The sequence below is a fragment of the Neomonachus schauinslandi genome, chromosome 11, assembly GCF_002201575.2.
Source record: "Neomonachus schauinslandi chromosome 11, ASM220157v2, whole genome shotgun sequence".
In the NCBI taxonomy this organism is placed as follows: Eukaryota; Metazoa; Chordata; class Mammalia; order Carnivora; family Phocidae; genus Neomonachus; species Neomonachus schauinslandi.
The window spans coordinates 5906113-5922581 of NC_058413.1; the positions used below are offsets into that span (position 1 = coordinate 5906113).

At 54.1% G+C, this 16469-nt stretch overlaps 1 protein-coding gene across 4 annotated transcripts in view; it reads left to right on the top strand.

Moving 5' to 3' along the window:
- Nucleotides 1-16469, top strand: part of SPTBN2 (spectrin beta, non-erythrocytic 2) — a 39942-nt gene that overhangs the window by 909 nt on the left and 22564 nt on the right. For 2 of the 4 annotated variants that reach the window (XM_021685571.2, XM_044919677.1), the window contains exons 1-8: nucleotides 8306-8709; nucleotides 10965-11116; nucleotides 11562-11735; nucleotides 12570-12661; nucleotides 12816-12896; nucleotides 13197-13312; nucleotides 15332-15444; nucleotides 15582-15769. In XM_021685571.2, coding sequence (XP_021541246.1) covers nucleotides 8532-8709; nucleotides 10965-11116; nucleotides 11562-11735; nucleotides 12570-12661; nucleotides 12816-12896; nucleotides 13197-13312; nucleotides 15332-15444; nucleotides 15582-15769 — 1094 coding nt within the window. In that variant the 5' untranslated portion in view covers nucleotides 8306-8531. Of the gene's footprint in view, nucleotides 1-5893; nucleotides 6073-8305; nucleotides 8710-10964; nucleotides 11117-11561; nucleotides 11736-12569; nucleotides 12662-12815; nucleotides 12897-13196; nucleotides 13313-15331; nucleotides 15445-15581; nucleotides 15770-16469 lie in introns of those variants that run through there. The other 2 variants (XM_021685572.2, XM_044919676.1) reach the window with 2 other exon arrangements.

A 16469-nucleotide genomic window follows, 5' to 3' on the forward strand; every position in this document is an offset into this window, starting at 1 on the left:
GGTAGGTGCCGGCGCCCGGGCCCGCTTTGTCCCGGCGGCGGGGCGGCGCGCTTTGTGCGGCCGCGTGCGGGCGGCGGGGTTGAGGTCGGGGTCGGGGGTCGGGGTCGGGGCCAGGGCCGGGCGGCCGGGGGAGCCCGGGAGAGAGGATGCGGCGCCTGGCCCTCGCTCCCGCCGGTCCCGGGGACAGGATGGAGAGTCATGTGCCGGCCACCCAGGTACCGGGGTGAGGGTCGAGGCGTGGGGAACGCGGGCCTTTCCGGAGCGGAGAGAAGAGTCTTGCAAGAGTTGGGGCTGACAAACGCGTTGAGGGATCGGGTCGGCTGTGCTCCGAGCGTGTCTGACAGCGCCGGCTGTTCCGGTCGCCGCGGCTCCTCCGCCGACCCGCCGGCGCGGATCCAGGTGCTGCGGCCGCGGCCGGCTGCCGCTCGGGAGCTTGTTGGGAGCTTCCCTCTGGAGCCGAGGGGGCTCCTCCTCGCCTCTTTGGTAGCTAGCTCCATGCTCTCCTTTATGCTTTCTCACAGTGTGTGTGAGAGGGGACACGGCTGGCTGTGGTGACCAGAACATTGGCAGAGGGAGAATGAAGCCCCTTCGGGCGGTGGGGAAGGAGCGGCGTAAGGTGTTTCTGTGGCCGGGACGTCCAGATGGCTTAGAGTCCGCCCCGCACAGAACTACCGGGCAAGGCCTCCTCGCTGGGGTGTTCCAACTCCAGCACCACGGTGGGCATTTACTGTCCACTCTGGCGCGGGACGGCTTTACCCCATTGACCCCATGGCGTTGCATGCATGCTCGGCTGCGCTGCGGGTTTGTCCCTTTCCTAACCTGCTGCATGCTGTCGCCGTGGGTTGCCTCTCAGCCGCCCTTCTCCTCTCCCTCTCCCTGGAGCGACCACAATTCTAGCTCTGGGGAGCCGGTCGGTTCAGGCAGGCATGGGCAGGGTATTCACAAACCAGTTCTCCTTGAAGGTGAAAGGGCCAGAGTGAGTTCCAAATATGTGTCTTGGTGTCGGGTGCTGGACCAACCTCCTGGCCAATTCAGAAGAGGAAAGGTTTAGAGAGGGAAAAGTTAATATGGATCTTAGATTTGTCCCTTGGAGACACTGATGTAAACCAGCAGGTACAGGCTTGGGGGAGGGGCATAGCAAGGGAGTGAAAATTAGTCTGAATAACTGTGCCCTGAGTGGAGGATTCCAAAGAAGATCAAACAAAAATTCAGTGCCACTCTTCAGCCCGGTCCTTAAGTTCCACGGAGGAGAGTGCCTGCTTTTCACCAGGAATACAGCATTGAGGGAACTGGCTTAGGGTTTGTTTCTCCACAAGGGTCTCTGATTGCCCTGAGTGCATCTTTCTTTTGCCCTCCTAGGAGCCCTGAGGTTATTTGTGATCCCTTTCTCCTTTTATGTCTCTGCCACCCCACTTATACTTTGAGTCAAATAAGATTTTTACTTGGCCAAGGTCCCCATTTCTTCTCATCTATTATTCATCCTGCTGTCATTTGTTCAACTCTACCGCCCACCCCCCCATAGCATCTCCAGCCATATCATTGTCCTTCCGCACATCTGTGATTCACCTGTGTCAGGGCATCAGCTCTATTTGTCTCATTAGATCTAGAGTCCACTCCATCTTCATTTCCTCTCTCATCGCCTGAGGCTTCTGGCTCTTTGTGGGTCTTGGGGTTTCTCAGAGAAGTTATATTTTGAGTTTAGCATTGGATAGAGGCTGAACCCACCCAGAAGCTAACCTCGGGTCACACTCACCCCAAAACTTCATGTCTCTTCAGTCCTCATAGCCCCTCTAACCAATTCTACCGCTCCTCTATCTTTGGACAACAGTGCCCTCAAAGTGTCGTCCCCAAACCAGTACTTTAGTATCCTCTGGGAACAAGTTAGAAATGCAAATTTCTGGGCTCCACCCCAGATCTACTGAATCAGAAACCCTGGGGCGGGGGGGGGGGGGGGGGTGCGGGGAGCAGGGCCCAGTGGTCTGTGTTTTAATAGCCTTCCAGGTCATTGTAATTCATGCAAATTTGAGAATCCCTGATCCTGAACTGTAGAGTTTAACCCTGAGAGTACTCCAACAGAGTGTCTTCTCCAATCCCATTTTTATTCTTTCCTTGCGTTTTTCTCCAGCTCTAAGAAAGACAGTAATTTGCTGGCAAAAAAAAAGAAACAGGAAAAAAGAATTATGGTCAAGTCCTTCAGTATTTCTTTACTGAATACCTATTTTACCGGGCTTGGAAAAGACAAACTTGAGTAAGACACAGCCCTTGTCCTCAATGGGTTAACAATGGAGCAAGCAGAGAGACACATAAACAACTAAATGTAATACAATGTGATGGGGGCAATAATAGCCGCTATCGGAAGTGCTGTGGGAGCGCAGAGGAGGGAACAGTCAACTCTCTCTGAGGGAGGTAAAGAATTAATCAGGAGCAGGATGTGGCCAGAGGAGGAATTAGGGTACAAGACAGGCTCTCGCTGGGGGATAAGATTTCTAGCCTGCATGTCAGCTAAAACAGGAGGAAAGGGGAAGTGGGGCACCTGCCCTTGAGGATCCCCCCGCCAAGGCTGAACAGAGTCTGCATCCAGCAGCACGCAGGTGGAGAATGGAGCAGGACCCCCAGGCTTGCAGCTGGTGGAAGTTGGCTTTATTCTAGCGTGAAAATGTAAGCTACTTGGGCCTGGCCTCGAGGTCAGTGGCTAAGAATAAGGTGCCAGTGAAACTGTAATCTGGATTAGCGGCTGTTGCCAGAGTTTGGGAATCCACGGGGAGAATAAGGTTGAGGATTCTCCAGCGTACAGAGAGACATGAGGCTGCTGGACAGGCAGACTAAGGAAATGTGAGTATGGAGACCCAGATCATAGGTGAGGAATGATATACTCAGTGAAGGAACCCAGAGCAGGATCTATGTAAAGAAACTCCATAGAGAACTATAGGAATCTAGAGATGGCAGCAGGAACAGAGAACACAGAGTATCGTCCAAAAGGCCAGGGACTGCAGAGCCCAAATGCTTGTAAACCAAAACTCAGGGGCCCTCAGAACCATGGCACTGAACACCACCAGAGAGCACCGTTCACATGCAAGCCCATGGGAACAAACTCCTTGGAGTCCCAACATGTGGCCCTATAGAGATCCATGATCTAAGGACACCAGTGCCATCTTGGTTCCTTATCTATATGATGGCATCCCTGGGAACTCTGGACACAAAGCTTGTGTGTCAAAATTTGATTTGGCCAAAGGAGCATTTAAGTGGCTGCATTTTTATTTGGGAGGAGGGGAGACTCCAACTCCATACTTTCTCCCCCAAATTATAGGATTCCATGGAGACGCTCTAACAGCCAGACCTCACTGGGAGGTCTGGATCCCAGGCCTGGGTCCCAGTAGGGGAGGACCAGGTTGGATCACTGAAAGGAAGCCAGAATAATACATGTTTAGGTGTTGTGCCGTTTATGGGGTCCCAAGGACACACAGTGGTTGGGAGACAGAGTAAGACAGTCTGCCTCTTTAAGTGTCTGCTCTTTGTGGAGTACTAAGATATAAAGGAGGATTTGAAAACCTCAGAGGTCTTCAGGGCCCCGGCAGTTAACAAAAATACGTGACATGGCTGGGAAGGAGACAAAAGGGAATGGTGGGGTCTGTGGAGAACTGGAAAGTGCAGGCCCACCCAAGGGAATCCAAAATCAGTTGGGGTTTTTTGTTTGTTTTTGTTTTCTTTAGTTTTATTTGTTTAAGTAATCTCTATACTCAACGTGGGGCTCGAACTCATGACCCCGAGATCACGAGTCACACACTCTTCTGACTGAGCCAGCCAAGCACCCCCAAAATCAGTTATTTTTAAGCAGTCTATTGGCCATAGGCCTGGGGGCTGGCTTTAGTAGGTCTGCGACTCCTAATGAAAGGAAAAGGAGTTATGGAAACAGAAGGCTTGAGGGTACCGTATGTAGGAATTTCTGTGGGGAGGTCTATGTAGAGAGAGTGTGAGTGCTGGAAATGTCAACCCCAGAGCTAAGTGCGAGAGGGCATGGCTACTGGCGAGGAAGCCTGGGTCTGTAGGGCTGAGAGAAACAGGATTGGTACCGGTCCTGGGGCTTGGGCTGCTTCCCTGTTCAGTGCCTGCCAGTATTAGGTGACTCTAGCTCAGGTCACACCTTGCCCACAGCACTCTTTGCTCAGGGTGACTCAATTCCGCCCTAGAATTTATTTTTATATAAATATTTACAGAACAAATACAAAGAATCTGTTGGGGATTAAGAGAAATGATGGATTTTAAAGGAGAAAGTGTCCCAGGCTAGTGGAAATTAAGCTCTCTTTCCTTTTACAGGGAATGCAAAACCCAGGCTAGGAACCTTAGACCTTAGCTCCCTCACACCTCATTAATGCTACTCCCAGGGAAATCCCTGTGCCTGATTTCTCTTTGAGAGAAAGGGGAGGTGCAAACAATCCTGGCTTCCTGTGGGTCAAGTTCAGGTTCAGCTTCATGGAACCAGTTAATGACAGAAGCCAAGTTCTGCTTTTGTGTGCCCAGGGGAATACACCTCCCTACCCACCCACAACTCACCACCCATCCCTTCTTCTTTCCCTGAACCACACGCGAGTTTCTCTTGTCTACCTTTCCAGAACCAGAGACTGCCAAGATCATAGCCTCCACCCTAGGAAGTAGTGCTAAGGGTTAAAATGTTTTTGTGTTTGAGAGGTACCAGGAAAACGAGAAATGCAGAATTGGGGTTCTAATAAAGTTGCAGACCCAGCACCCTCCGTTCCCTTGAATGGCTGTTGAATGCTGAATTACACAAGAAATTAGACAGTAGAGGGTTTTTTTAATCCCTAGCAGCTCATCTGAAGCTCATCTGTTAGTTTTGAGAAGGACAGAGTTTGCATAACGTAGAGTCCTGAGTAGTGCTGGCAAGCATATGTGGTCCTAATTTCCCTAGCCTGGACCCTAGAAGGGAGCCATGGGTGCTGCTCTCTCCCAGGGAGCTCTGAAGGGCTCCAGGATTTTCAAGGAACATGTAAATGCTGTGATTAAGAGCTTGTTCCCCAAAGTCAGAAAGAACCTCTCTTTAAAACCCAGCTCTGCTCCTTCTAGCCACGTGACCTTGAACCATGACTTAACTTTCATGGTGTGGCTTCCTCCTCTATGAATGGGGATGACAGTGAACCCTTGCCCCATAGGGGTTGTGATGAGGTGATGCACGTACATAGCAGGGCCACATATCACAGCTGACATTTATCCAGCACCTATTAGGTATTCCCTGTAGCAAACAAAAGGAAACAAAGGGGGAGAGAACCATACTGTGTCCTCCTCTGAACTCCTGGGCACTTTGTCTATACTCACCTAAGAGTACATCACAGGCTTCCTGGTGTATCATAAATGTATCTCAGCTGGAGAGCAGGATTAGGGTCTTTTCATCTCAAATCACCTACTGGGTATATAGGAGGTTGTCTTGTGTGGAGTGGGAGCTCAGAACAGTTTGTGGAACCAGGAAATGAAAGCACTCCAGTTTATACTCATTATTGCCCACGGGGTCCCACATCTGCTTCCTGCGTTACTGTGGTTTGCGCACTGCCCTCCCGAGCCATGCTCTTAGCCATCGCCATTTTCAGCCCCCAGCTTTGCCCACTGTCCCTCCCTGGAGCCCTTCCTCTCTGCCACAACACTCTGAGACATTCCTGCCTTCCTGTCTCACTCCTTGTTCATCTCTTGGATTCCTGTCCCTCTGCTTCCCCACACGGCTTCCCCTCTCCCACTAGGGGCTGATCTCTGTTGACTGAGAAACCAACCACAGCCTTTGGCCCTCAGGAGAGCGAAGCAGATCTAAGGCAAGAGGAGAGAAGGACATGGTAAGTAGTGGGCTCAGTGGTCCTGAGATGCCCCTCACCAGCCACGTTCCCCCTTGCAGGAGGAGGAGGCCACCTACCACCATGAGCAGCACCCTGTCACCCACAGACTTCGACAGCTTGGAGATCCAGGGCCAGTACAGTGACATCAACAACCGCTGGGACCTGCCCGACTCGGACTGGGACAATGACAGCAGCTCAGCCCGCCTCTTTGAGAGGTCTCGAATCAAGGCCCTGGCAGGTGAGGTCAGGGGAGGGCCAGGGGAGATGCTGAGGAGGGAGAGAAGTTTGTCGGGGAGAGTCCTCCAACTTCGTGGGAAGACCAGCTTTCTTTCTAAGCTGCCAGCTAATCCAGATTACCCCATCCAGCTCCTGGTCCCCAACTGCAGTGCCAAGAACAAACTTCATACAATCCAGAATGTTCTCCAGCTTCCCTTCCCCCAAGCACAGGACTCAGCTCTGTTCCCCTCTGTCCCTGAGTCATGGTCCTTAACTCTTTTCCATTTAGTACTGCCCTCTCCACCCATCTCTCCCGTACCTTTCATCCCCCTGTTGGGTCTTCCTTGGCTTTCTCTGTCACCTCTCACACCTGTTCTTCCTCCCAGTCCATTATCCTCCCCTCTCCCTCCCCACCTGTTCTTTCCACCTGCCGCCTGTTCTTCCCATTATTTCATCTACCTGTTCCCTGAAGCAGGTTCCCTCCACCCGCCGCTGGTTTCTGCACCACCCGTTCTCCCGGGTTTGCTCTCAACCCACCTCAGCCTCTGCCCTCCCCTACAGCCTGGGCTCTTCCCTCAGCTCTTCTGAGCACAAACAAACCCGTCTGACGGGCCTCCCTGCGTTCCGGGGAGGAGTTGTCATGGCAACAAGAGTGTAGCTGCCACCTGACACCACCAGCGGCTGGCGTGGGGCTGAGTCACCCACACACCCTAAGGCCACCCACCCCGTCTGGCTTCCCTCCTCCTCCATCCCACCCTTATCTCTTCCACCGACCTACTGGCCTCCCAGCCCCACGCAGTGGGAGAGGCCGCATCTACTCCCCCCAGCCCCCAACGTAGGCAGTGCCCCCAGCATGAGTGGGTGGCCTCCCGGAAGAAGGGAGACACTGAGGGGGTGGTTCCCAAACCGGGCAGCACTTTTTACAGGATCACCCAGGGACATTTTTACAAATACACATTCCCAAGCCCCCTCCTAGACACACTGAATTAGGATCTTTGGACCTATGGTCCAGAAATCAGGATTTTTTTTTAAGATTTTATTTATTTATTTGAGAGAGAGAATGAGAGACAGAGAGCACGAGAGGGAAGAGGGTCAGAGGGAGAAGCAGACCCCCCGCCGAGCAGGGAGCCCGATGTGGGACTCGATCCCGGGACTCCAGGATCATGACCTGAGCCGAAGGCAGTCGCCCAACCAACTGAGCCACCCAGGCGCCCCCAGAAATCAGGATTTTTAAAAAGCTCTCCAGCTCATTCTTTTTAGGCAGCACAGCATCCGAGGACCCTTGTGTGGTGGCCTTAGCTCTGGGAACCCCTTATCGTGTATTTTCTCTTTGCCCTTCTGGTTGAGTCTGCAGGCTGGCCTGTGAAATACTCATATCGGTGTTTCTATAGACGAGAGGACACAGAACGGTGGGTTGTGGACAATGTCACCTCTGTGCAGAGAAGTTTCCCTGGCACCCTGGCTTTGGATGCATGCTGCCTCCAGAACTGTCATGATGTCTGTACACATGCCACTCAGGACTGTCCCCGTGTTTGTGCACATGTGACACATGCCACCTTGAGCTGCCATTTCTCCACCCCCAGACTGGGCTCTCCTGGAGGCATGTCTGTGTGGGCTTAACCTAGCATGGCCCATGGCACCAGTAGGTGCCAGATAAATAATGAATGAAGACAGGAGAGAGGCAAGAGTAGGCTGTAAGGGACATGAGCTGAAGCCCAGAGAGAGGTGGGAAGAGAAGCTGGCAGATGTGGCAGCAGCAGTGGGATGCACTGGGGCCCTGGGATGGCCTGGCTGAGGAGGGCCTAGGAGGGCCTGGTGAGCCCAGCGGCAGGAAAGGGGCCGGAACTGGAGGTGGTGACAAACAAGTGGGGGAAGATTGGAACACCAATTCACAGATAAGAGAACTTAAGCAAGCGCCTAGCAGAGTGCCGGGCACCTACTGAGCTGGTTTCTCCTCCTCAAGGATTTCTCTTTCTCTGCTCTCCGAGCTGGGGATCAAAGCTCAGGTCCTGAAGGGGGCACCTCCCACAGTCACCCCAAGAGGGGCCATCCTTGTCCCACCCGCAGACCTTCGGGAAGCAGGAGTTGGCTTTGGGGGCCCACGCTGAGCGGCTGGGGGCCCGGAGGGCCGATCAGCCGGGCATCGGCAGTTCCTGCTCGCCCCGCAGGGCCGGGCCAGCCGCCGCCGGCCGCGCTCCGCCTCCCGCCCCTCCCCCGGCACCGTCCGACCTGTTTGTCGGGAGCCGCCTCCGTCTGCTCTCGCCGCCGCCAGGTGTGCTCTGCCGACTGGCCCCCGAGCTCGGGCGCTCCGTTTCCCCCCCGCTCCGCGACACGTTCCCCGCCTCTGAACCGACTCCCCGCCGGGAGCGCAGGCGCTCGGGACCCCGGGCTCCGGGGACGGCGGGGGGGCGGACCCGTGGCGCCCGGCGCGGGCAGGGCATGGACGGCGGCCCCCGGGCCGCGTGAGAGGCTGCGGGCGGCATGAATGGGAACGGGGTGAGCCGGGCGCACGGGCCCGGTCTCAACGGCGCGGGCGACTTTTACTATGAGGCGGTGGAAGGGGCTCAGAGCCCGGGGGACCTCCTGCTGTCGCCAGCTGCCTTCATCAACCCCGCTCAGTACGCCAGCGTGCTGGAAGGCCGCTTCAAACAGCTTCAAGGTGAGCGGCCGACCAGGGGGGCCCCGGGGACGGAGGGGCCCCGGGCCGGAGGGGCTGGAGCGAAGCACGCCGAGGGGGACACGGTCCGTGCTCGGCCGTCTGTGCTCCGAGACAGTGTGCGCAGGGAGTCATTACAAGAGGCCGGGAAACACATGGGTGCCGACAGAGACGGGAAAGGCTTGGGCCCCCCCGGAAGAAGGGACAGTGAGCGTGGTGGCAGCGCCCGTGTCAGCACACGGGGAGGCACGGAGGCGCGGAGCGTTTGGAGGTGAAGCACCTGCTAGGATAGCTGTTAGGAGAGAGGGCCGTCAGCCGGGAGGCCGAGCCACCCAGGGCTTGTCCCTGTCACCCTGGGTTTCTGAGTGGGCGTCTAAACGTGTGTGAGGAGCAGTGTGTGTGTGGAAACCAGGGAGTGTGTCGAAGGGAGTTGGTGCAGACAGGCTCAGACGCAGAGCAGGCGTGTGTTCATCCTGGCACCAGTATTTCCGTGTATTTCTGGGACCCACTGTGTTTTGGGGAGGGGGGATGTGTCTGTGGGTGTTGTGGACACCTTGTAAAGTCATGCTTTATTTCTGGTCCTTGGCTTTGCCCCGTTTTCTCCTAGCTGCCACCGATTCTGTCTTCCTCTCTTATTCCACCTGTGGGCCAAAATGGCCTCACCCCAGTGTGCCTGACATCAGGGCGGTCTTCACCGATCCAGTAAGGCCAATGCTCTGGGCAATCCTCAGCTCAGGCAAGGGGGCCTGGAGACCCTGAAAGGAGGTCCACAGAGCAGGGGTCTGCTGGTGCAGTTGTTACAACCCAGAGGTTGGCCTAGGTACAGGGGTTGGAGGTAAGAGAGACAGGAATAGACGTGGGTGTGTCGTTATGTTTTATGGGTGAGGTGCACAGGAATGTGAAATTCAGGGATGAGTCTTTTCGGTTTCTGAGATGCTGGTGCTGAGAAGGAAACAAAAGTGACTCTTCAGGCCCCAGCCACTTGGATTGGGTCCTTGCACTGGGCTTCTCTGGGGAAAACGGGCAGAAATCCGAACGGCCAGAGCAGCTTCCAATGGCCTGGGCCTCTTCCCTCACTTTGTCATTTATAACGTCTAAAATTTTAATTTTTCCGTGGAACCTAAAAAGCATGTGCTCATCAGCAGCCTCTCCTGTGGACCAGCCAGCAAGGCTTTTCTTCTCTTTCTTTGAGATCTGTGCCTAACTCTGCCTGATTTATCCCCACTGTGTTTCTGGGCTCAGTGTTTTCCCTATTCCCAACTTTCAAGATTGTTTTCCTTCTTAGCATTGGAATGCTAATGTCTCAGGACTGGATCCCATTGTAACCAATTGAATGAACCCACACTAGAAGTAGAGGAGCCCGTCTTTTCTTTAAATTATCCCAGGAGAGGGGCACCTGGGTGGCTCAGTTGGTTAGGCGACTGCCTTCGGCTCAGGTCATGATCCTGGAGTCCCGGGATCGAGTCCCACATCCGGCTCCCTGCTCAGCAGGGAGTCTGCTTCTCCCTCTGACCCTCCTCCCTCTCATGCTCTCTGTCTCTCATTGTCTCTCTCGCAAATAAATAAATAAAATCTTAAAAAAAAAAAAAAATTATCCCAGGAGAGCAAGCTGACTCAGGAGGCTTAGACCCTCTATAATATCGTGTCCTTCTAATGACCACTTGGAAAAGCTGCTGGTTTAATTTAAGTCCACGCCCTGTCCATCAGCAGAGAGAACAGCCACACCTCCTGCTGCTTCTGAGCAGCTCTTGGTCTTTCCTTCAGGTTAGATGGTGCCTGGATAACTGTAACTCACCAAAGAGTAACTCATCACGTGTGCCAGGCATCTTACGTACATTGTCTCGTTTCATCAACAGTCACGGGTTGAAGTAGAAAGTCAAGTAGTATGCCCGTTTTACAGATGAGGACAGTGAGGCTCTGGTGAAGTAACAGTGTCTCTCCACTGTTAAAGGACAGCCATGATCCCAGACCCCAACCCTTCCCCACACGTCTCACTGCTTCTAATTTCTTTCATCCTTTCTTCTCAAAGCTTGTTTGCTCTTTTTTCTTTTTTACCTTATGAGCTCATTCCAATTTCTTTATTCCTGCTTTTTAAGTTAGGGATTTTTGTCTTAGGCATCTTCCTTCCCCCCCCCTCCTTCCCAGACCTCACTTCCGGGCTCTCAAGCACCCCCCAGCCCCCCAATCCCATCAACTGGTGTTTAGAAGCAGGTGCACTGTACTTGAAGGACAGAAATGACCCCATGTTGCCACCACAGATGAGCGAGAAGCCGTGCAGAAGAAAACCTTCACCAAGTGGGTGAACTCGCACCTGGCCCGGGTGACGTGCCGGGTGGGAGACCTGTACAGTGACCTCCGGGATGGACGTAACCTCCTGAGGCTCCTCGAGGTGCTCTCCGGAGAGACACTGGTGAGCTCTGGTTACAGAAGGAGGAGGGAGCCCAAGAAACAGTGGTCAGGGGGACAAGCTGGGAGCTGCCCTTAGGAGAGTGACGGCACAGAGTGGGAAGCAGTTGGCTGCCCTCTCCTCAGAGGATGGTTTCATTTTGAGAGGCTTTGCTGCCTGGATTAAATAGGAGCATTGCTTCACGAAGACAGGAACAGTGGCCCCATTGAAAACACTTCTTTTCCCACCCACTCTGAGTGCAATTAATTCCCTTGGGAATCTTAATCTGCCCAAGCCTCCTCTGGAACCTCAGCTTTGGCTCTATGAACTTTGGCCCAGCCTTGAGGGCTGTGCCTGTGTTCCTGAGTGGGGTCACGGGGAAGGTGTGCAGAGCAGGGCCCTGAGAAGGCTAAGGGAAGGAGGAGGAGGCCCATGGTCCCATGTCATTTTGTCTCCTATCCCTCAACAGCCAAAGCCCACGAAAGGCCGAATGCGGATCCACTGTCTGGAGAACGTGGACAAGGCACTGCAGTTCCTGAAGGAGCAGAAAGTGCACTTGGAAAACATGGGCTCCCATGACATTGTGGACGGAAACCACCGTCTGACCCTTGGGCTGGTCTGGACCATCATCCTTCGGTTCCAGGTAGCCTGGCAGAGCGTCACGCAGAGTGTCCTTCACACATCGGTGCTGTACCGTGAACAGGCACCGCTGGTCCACAGCATGACTGATAAAAACACAGAGGGTCTAGAACCTTGTATAGCAGTTTACGGTTGCTGTGACATCCAGGCAGCAGACCTGGAGACCCTCCTCCTTACACAGGGTAGAGACCAGTGTGGGTGTTGTCATACTTCTGTGGCAGGTTCCCTGTGGCCTGGTCTGTTTACTGGCCACATGTGGTAGGACCACACCTTGGTCCACAAGGGACTGGAGATTTTACAAACTGGACCGACCTTCACCCCTGGGAGTTTGAGAACTGCACTTGGGGCCTGATCATTGGTCCACCTCTGCCTCAAACTCTGCTTGCCTCCCTAAGACAGTCCCCCTACTGCTTCTTATGCTCAGAGCATAAGTAGCCCATTGTCCTCATGCCATCACAACTCTTCCGGTTGTCCCCTTACTCCCCGGGTGTAACCTGGCCTGCTTCTCTCAGCCCCGAGCAGAGCTCCGTCAGCACCCCCTTGGAAACCCAGCTCTCAGGCAATGCTCACCCGTCCCCTCGCGGCTCCCCACCCGGAGGAGCCAGCATCCTTCGCTTTGAGGCGCTTCCACTCTTCTGACTTCTGACCACGTCCTCTGCCTCAAATCCTTTTGAACCGATGTTTTGTGGTCCCTAGCCCAGGAGGAGAGGTCCCCCGGCTCTGTCCCGGCACCCCTCTTACAGGAGTCTCGAGCAGTTTCCTGCTGTGTCTCACGGAGTATCTCCAGTAACTCCAGGAGCCCCTGTTCAGGGAGTGAGGATCTTCCTTCTTTCCTTAGATCCAAGACATCAGCGTGGAAACAGAAGACAACAAGGAGAAGAAGTCGGCCAAGGATGCCCTACTGCTGTGGTGCCAGATGAAGACTGCGGGGTGAGGCTTCCCCGGGGGCCTTGGAGGGTTGGATGCACCGAGGCTGTGCGGTAGAGGAGGGATGGGCTCCCGGAACCACAAGCTGGGGATCCACCCTTGAGTCACAGACCAGGGCTAGGCCCCACTCCCCGTTCTTCCCGGTCTCCGGTTACAGGTATCCCAATGTGAACGTGCACAACTTCACCACCAGCTGGAGGGACGGGCTGGCCTTCAACGCCATTGTGCACAAACACCGGTGAGGAGCCGCGGGCCAGGCTCGGGGCCCCGGCGTGCAGGCGCCTAGACGGACCGTGGCCGGGCTCCACGGCAGTGATGGGGGGCGAACATTCAGAGAAGGGCCAGGATGCGGGGGCACCACGCTGCACAGAGGGCTGTGATGGGACCCAGGGCAGGTGGGAGCAGTGGGTGTGGGTTTGGGGTGCCTGGTTCGGGACAAAATGGAGTTGGTGACAGGGATAAAGACAGGGGTGGCTTTACTTTTCCTCTTTAGGAGCTCATGCGCTCCTGATACCTTCTACATTGCCTCCCCTCGCAGGCCGGATCTGCTGGATTTTGAGTCGCTGAGGAAGTGCAATGCACACTACAACCTGCAAAATGCGTTCAATCTGGCTGAGAAGGAGCTGGGGCTCACAAAGCTGCTGGATCCCGAAGGTGGGGCAGAGTGCTGTAAAGAAGATGCTGTGGGATAGAGACAGAGGCAGATGAGTGGGTGCCAGGGGCTGAGGGTGGGGGGCTGGGGGGAGGTGAACACTAATGGGCACGGAGTTTCCTTTGGGGGTGATGGAAGTGTTCTGGAGTCGATCGTGGTGAGGGCTGCACAACTTTGTGAATGTACCGAAAACCGCTGACTAGTCTCCTGTAAAAGGGTGAATTTTATGGTGTGAAAATTGTATCCCCCCCCCCACAAAAAAAACTGTAGGAAGAGGGGCAGCCCTGTGGCAGAAAGAGCCCTCGAATGTGGTTCTAGGCCAGCCCCACCATGGAGCAGCTCTGTGACTTAGAGCCGGTCGCTTAGCCTCTCTGTGGCTCATTTTCCTCGTCTCTGAAATGAGAAGATTGGTCTCTGTGGTCTCTAAGGGCCCTTCTCACTCTAAAATTCTAGGGTTCTCGGGCGCCTGGGTGGCTCAGTTGGTTGGGCGACTGCCTTCGGCTCAGGTCATAATCCTGGAGTCCCTGGATCGAGTCCCGCGTCGGGCTCCCTGCTCGGCGGGGGGGTCTGCTTCTCCCTCTGGCCCTCCCCCCTCTCATGTGCTCTCTCTCATTCTCTCTCTCTCAAATAAATAAATAAAAATCTTAAAAAAAAATAAATTAAATAAATAAATAAAATTCTAGGGTTCTAAATTAAGCTGCATGACCCCGAGATCTCACCCCACTCTGGCCTTACGGTCAGCGGGCCTTGCTTACTGACTCCTGTGGTTCTGATCTTAATGCTGGTGAGACTGGCAGGGGCCCCTGGGCTTTTATTTTGGACCTGGCCCTGCCCTCGATGTGCTTCACTCAACTCAAGCCTCACAACACCCCCTGGAAATCAAGGCCATTATTAATAGTCCTCAGTTTATGGAAGAGAAGATGGGGACCTATCCAAGGGTTAAGTGACTTTCCCGAGGTTGTACAGCGGGTGGAGCAGAGATCCAAACTCCAGACCTGTTTCCTCAGCCACTTCTCGGGGAGAGCAGTCTTGGTGCCGCCAGAAACGGGAGGCAGAGAAGGGCCAAGGGGCTTCCCTGCTGGAAACGCTCCATCCTAAGCTCACTGGGCAGACTTGGGTCTCGGTTATTTTCTCCCTGTTTGCCATCCCACCGTAGCCCCATCTCAGTCCAGAGTGACACATATCAGCCACCTAGCGATGGAAGTCAGGCAAACATAGGTTCCTGGGAAAGCATTTGAGAGGCACAGTTATGATAAAGAACATTTTAAATAAAGCGAAGTCTCCTGTAACTTTATGACATGACTTCAATGGGTCCTTCTTGCCTGGGGGCTTTCAGAGGGGGTCACAAGGGCTTCCAGCCCTATAGTCTTCCCTGTAGGTAGGATGGAATCTGCCGAATGTGGGCGTAGAACCAGGCATTTCAAGTCCCAGCCTTGGTCTTTGTGGTAGAAGCTGATTTGCCTGAAGGACACTCACCTCCTTGGATTCGCAGCTGAACTTTGGGATTGAGGTCAGAAATAGCCATGACCATGCCCCAAGATGGCCCTGAGAACTGCTGGGGCTTGCTGAGCCTGTCCCTCTGAACATCCCGGCTTCGGGAAGCTTAGTTTGTATCTCCCATCTTGCTGCCCCTGAATCCACTGATTTCTTAGACATCTTTCCAGCCTCTTAAGTACAAGATCCATCCCCAAACGGGAATACTGTTTCTTTTCTTGCCTTTCCTGCCCTCGACAGTAATTTTGGTCTCCATTGGAAATACCGGGTAAAAGCTTCCTTGGGCTTCTGCATTTTGTCCTCTGCTTGTTCCTAGGAGGGAAAAAAAAAGAAACTTTGCTTTTTCATGTCCTTTTAGTCCAAATGATTTATTTGTCATTTTGCCCTGAGAGGAGCTGGAAGGATGTCAGTTTCAGAGGGCTCGGTGTGGCGGGGGGGTAAGCGATCCAAGTTGCAGGTGTTCTTCTGGGAGGCAGGTTTCTAATCTCTAAACATCAGTGCCTGACCTGAGTGGTCCTTTCTCTCAGATGTGAATGTGGACCAACCAGACGAGAAATCAATCATCACTTACGTGGCTACTTACTACCACTACTTCTCCAAGATGAAGGCCCTGGCTGTGGAAGGCAAAAGGATTGGCAAGGTACCCCCCCACCCCGCACGAGGCGGTCGGAACAGAGGTCCTGCCTAGGAGTCTTCCTCCCCAAAAGCAGAGACAGGGGAGCTGCAGGGCTGGGCCAGGGACCCCGTAGGCAGGACCCCCTTGTCGCTGTCTCACAGGTATTGGACCATGCCATGGAGGCCGAGCGCCTGGTGGAGAAGTATGAGTCCCTGGCCTCAGAGCTGCTGCAGTGGATTGAGCAAACAATTGTCACCCTCAATGACCGGCAGCTGGCCAACTCCCTGAGTGGGGTCCAGAACCAGCTGCAGTCCTTCAATTCCTACCGCACCGTCGAGAAGCCACCCAAGTAGGTGCTCCTGGGCCGCCCCCTGCTGCAGCATGCCGGCCCTGAGCCATGCTCATGGGAGAAGAAGCCTAAATCAGGGTGGCCTTTTGGGAGGGAAATTTGGCAGGACATAAATGCAGTGAAGGCTCATTTCCCCCAGCTCGAAGTGCCAGAAGCAATTCCAAGATAAATTTTTTTTTTTTAAAGATTTTATTTATTTATTTGAGAGAGAGAGAATGAGAGAGAGCACATGAGACGGGGGAGGGTCAGAGGGAGAAGCAGACTCCCTGCTGAGCAGGGAGCCTGATGCGGGACTCGATCCAGGGACTGCAGGATCATGACCTGAGCCGAAGGCAGTCGCTTAACCAACTGAGCCACCCAGGCGCCCCCAAGATAAATTTTTGAAATGATGATCCATTAAAAAAAAAAACAAGTTATGCTCGGGAGAGGCTTACTGTGGCAGGTAGAATCAGTGCGATCTGCTCAGATAAGATTACTGCCGGGTGTTTCGGAACCCACTCCCAGCTTAGGGACAGGGGGATTGGATCTGACGGGCAGGTCATCACCAGCAACACGGGAGTGTGGCTGGTGCCGTGCACATTGCAAAGGTTCTGACTGTTTACCTGTTTTAGAAATGGACTTTTTTTCAAGTGTGGGATCGCCAGTACGCAGCTCTGTACAGTACATGCTACAGCCTCGGTTTGTCTATTATTGAGCTCTT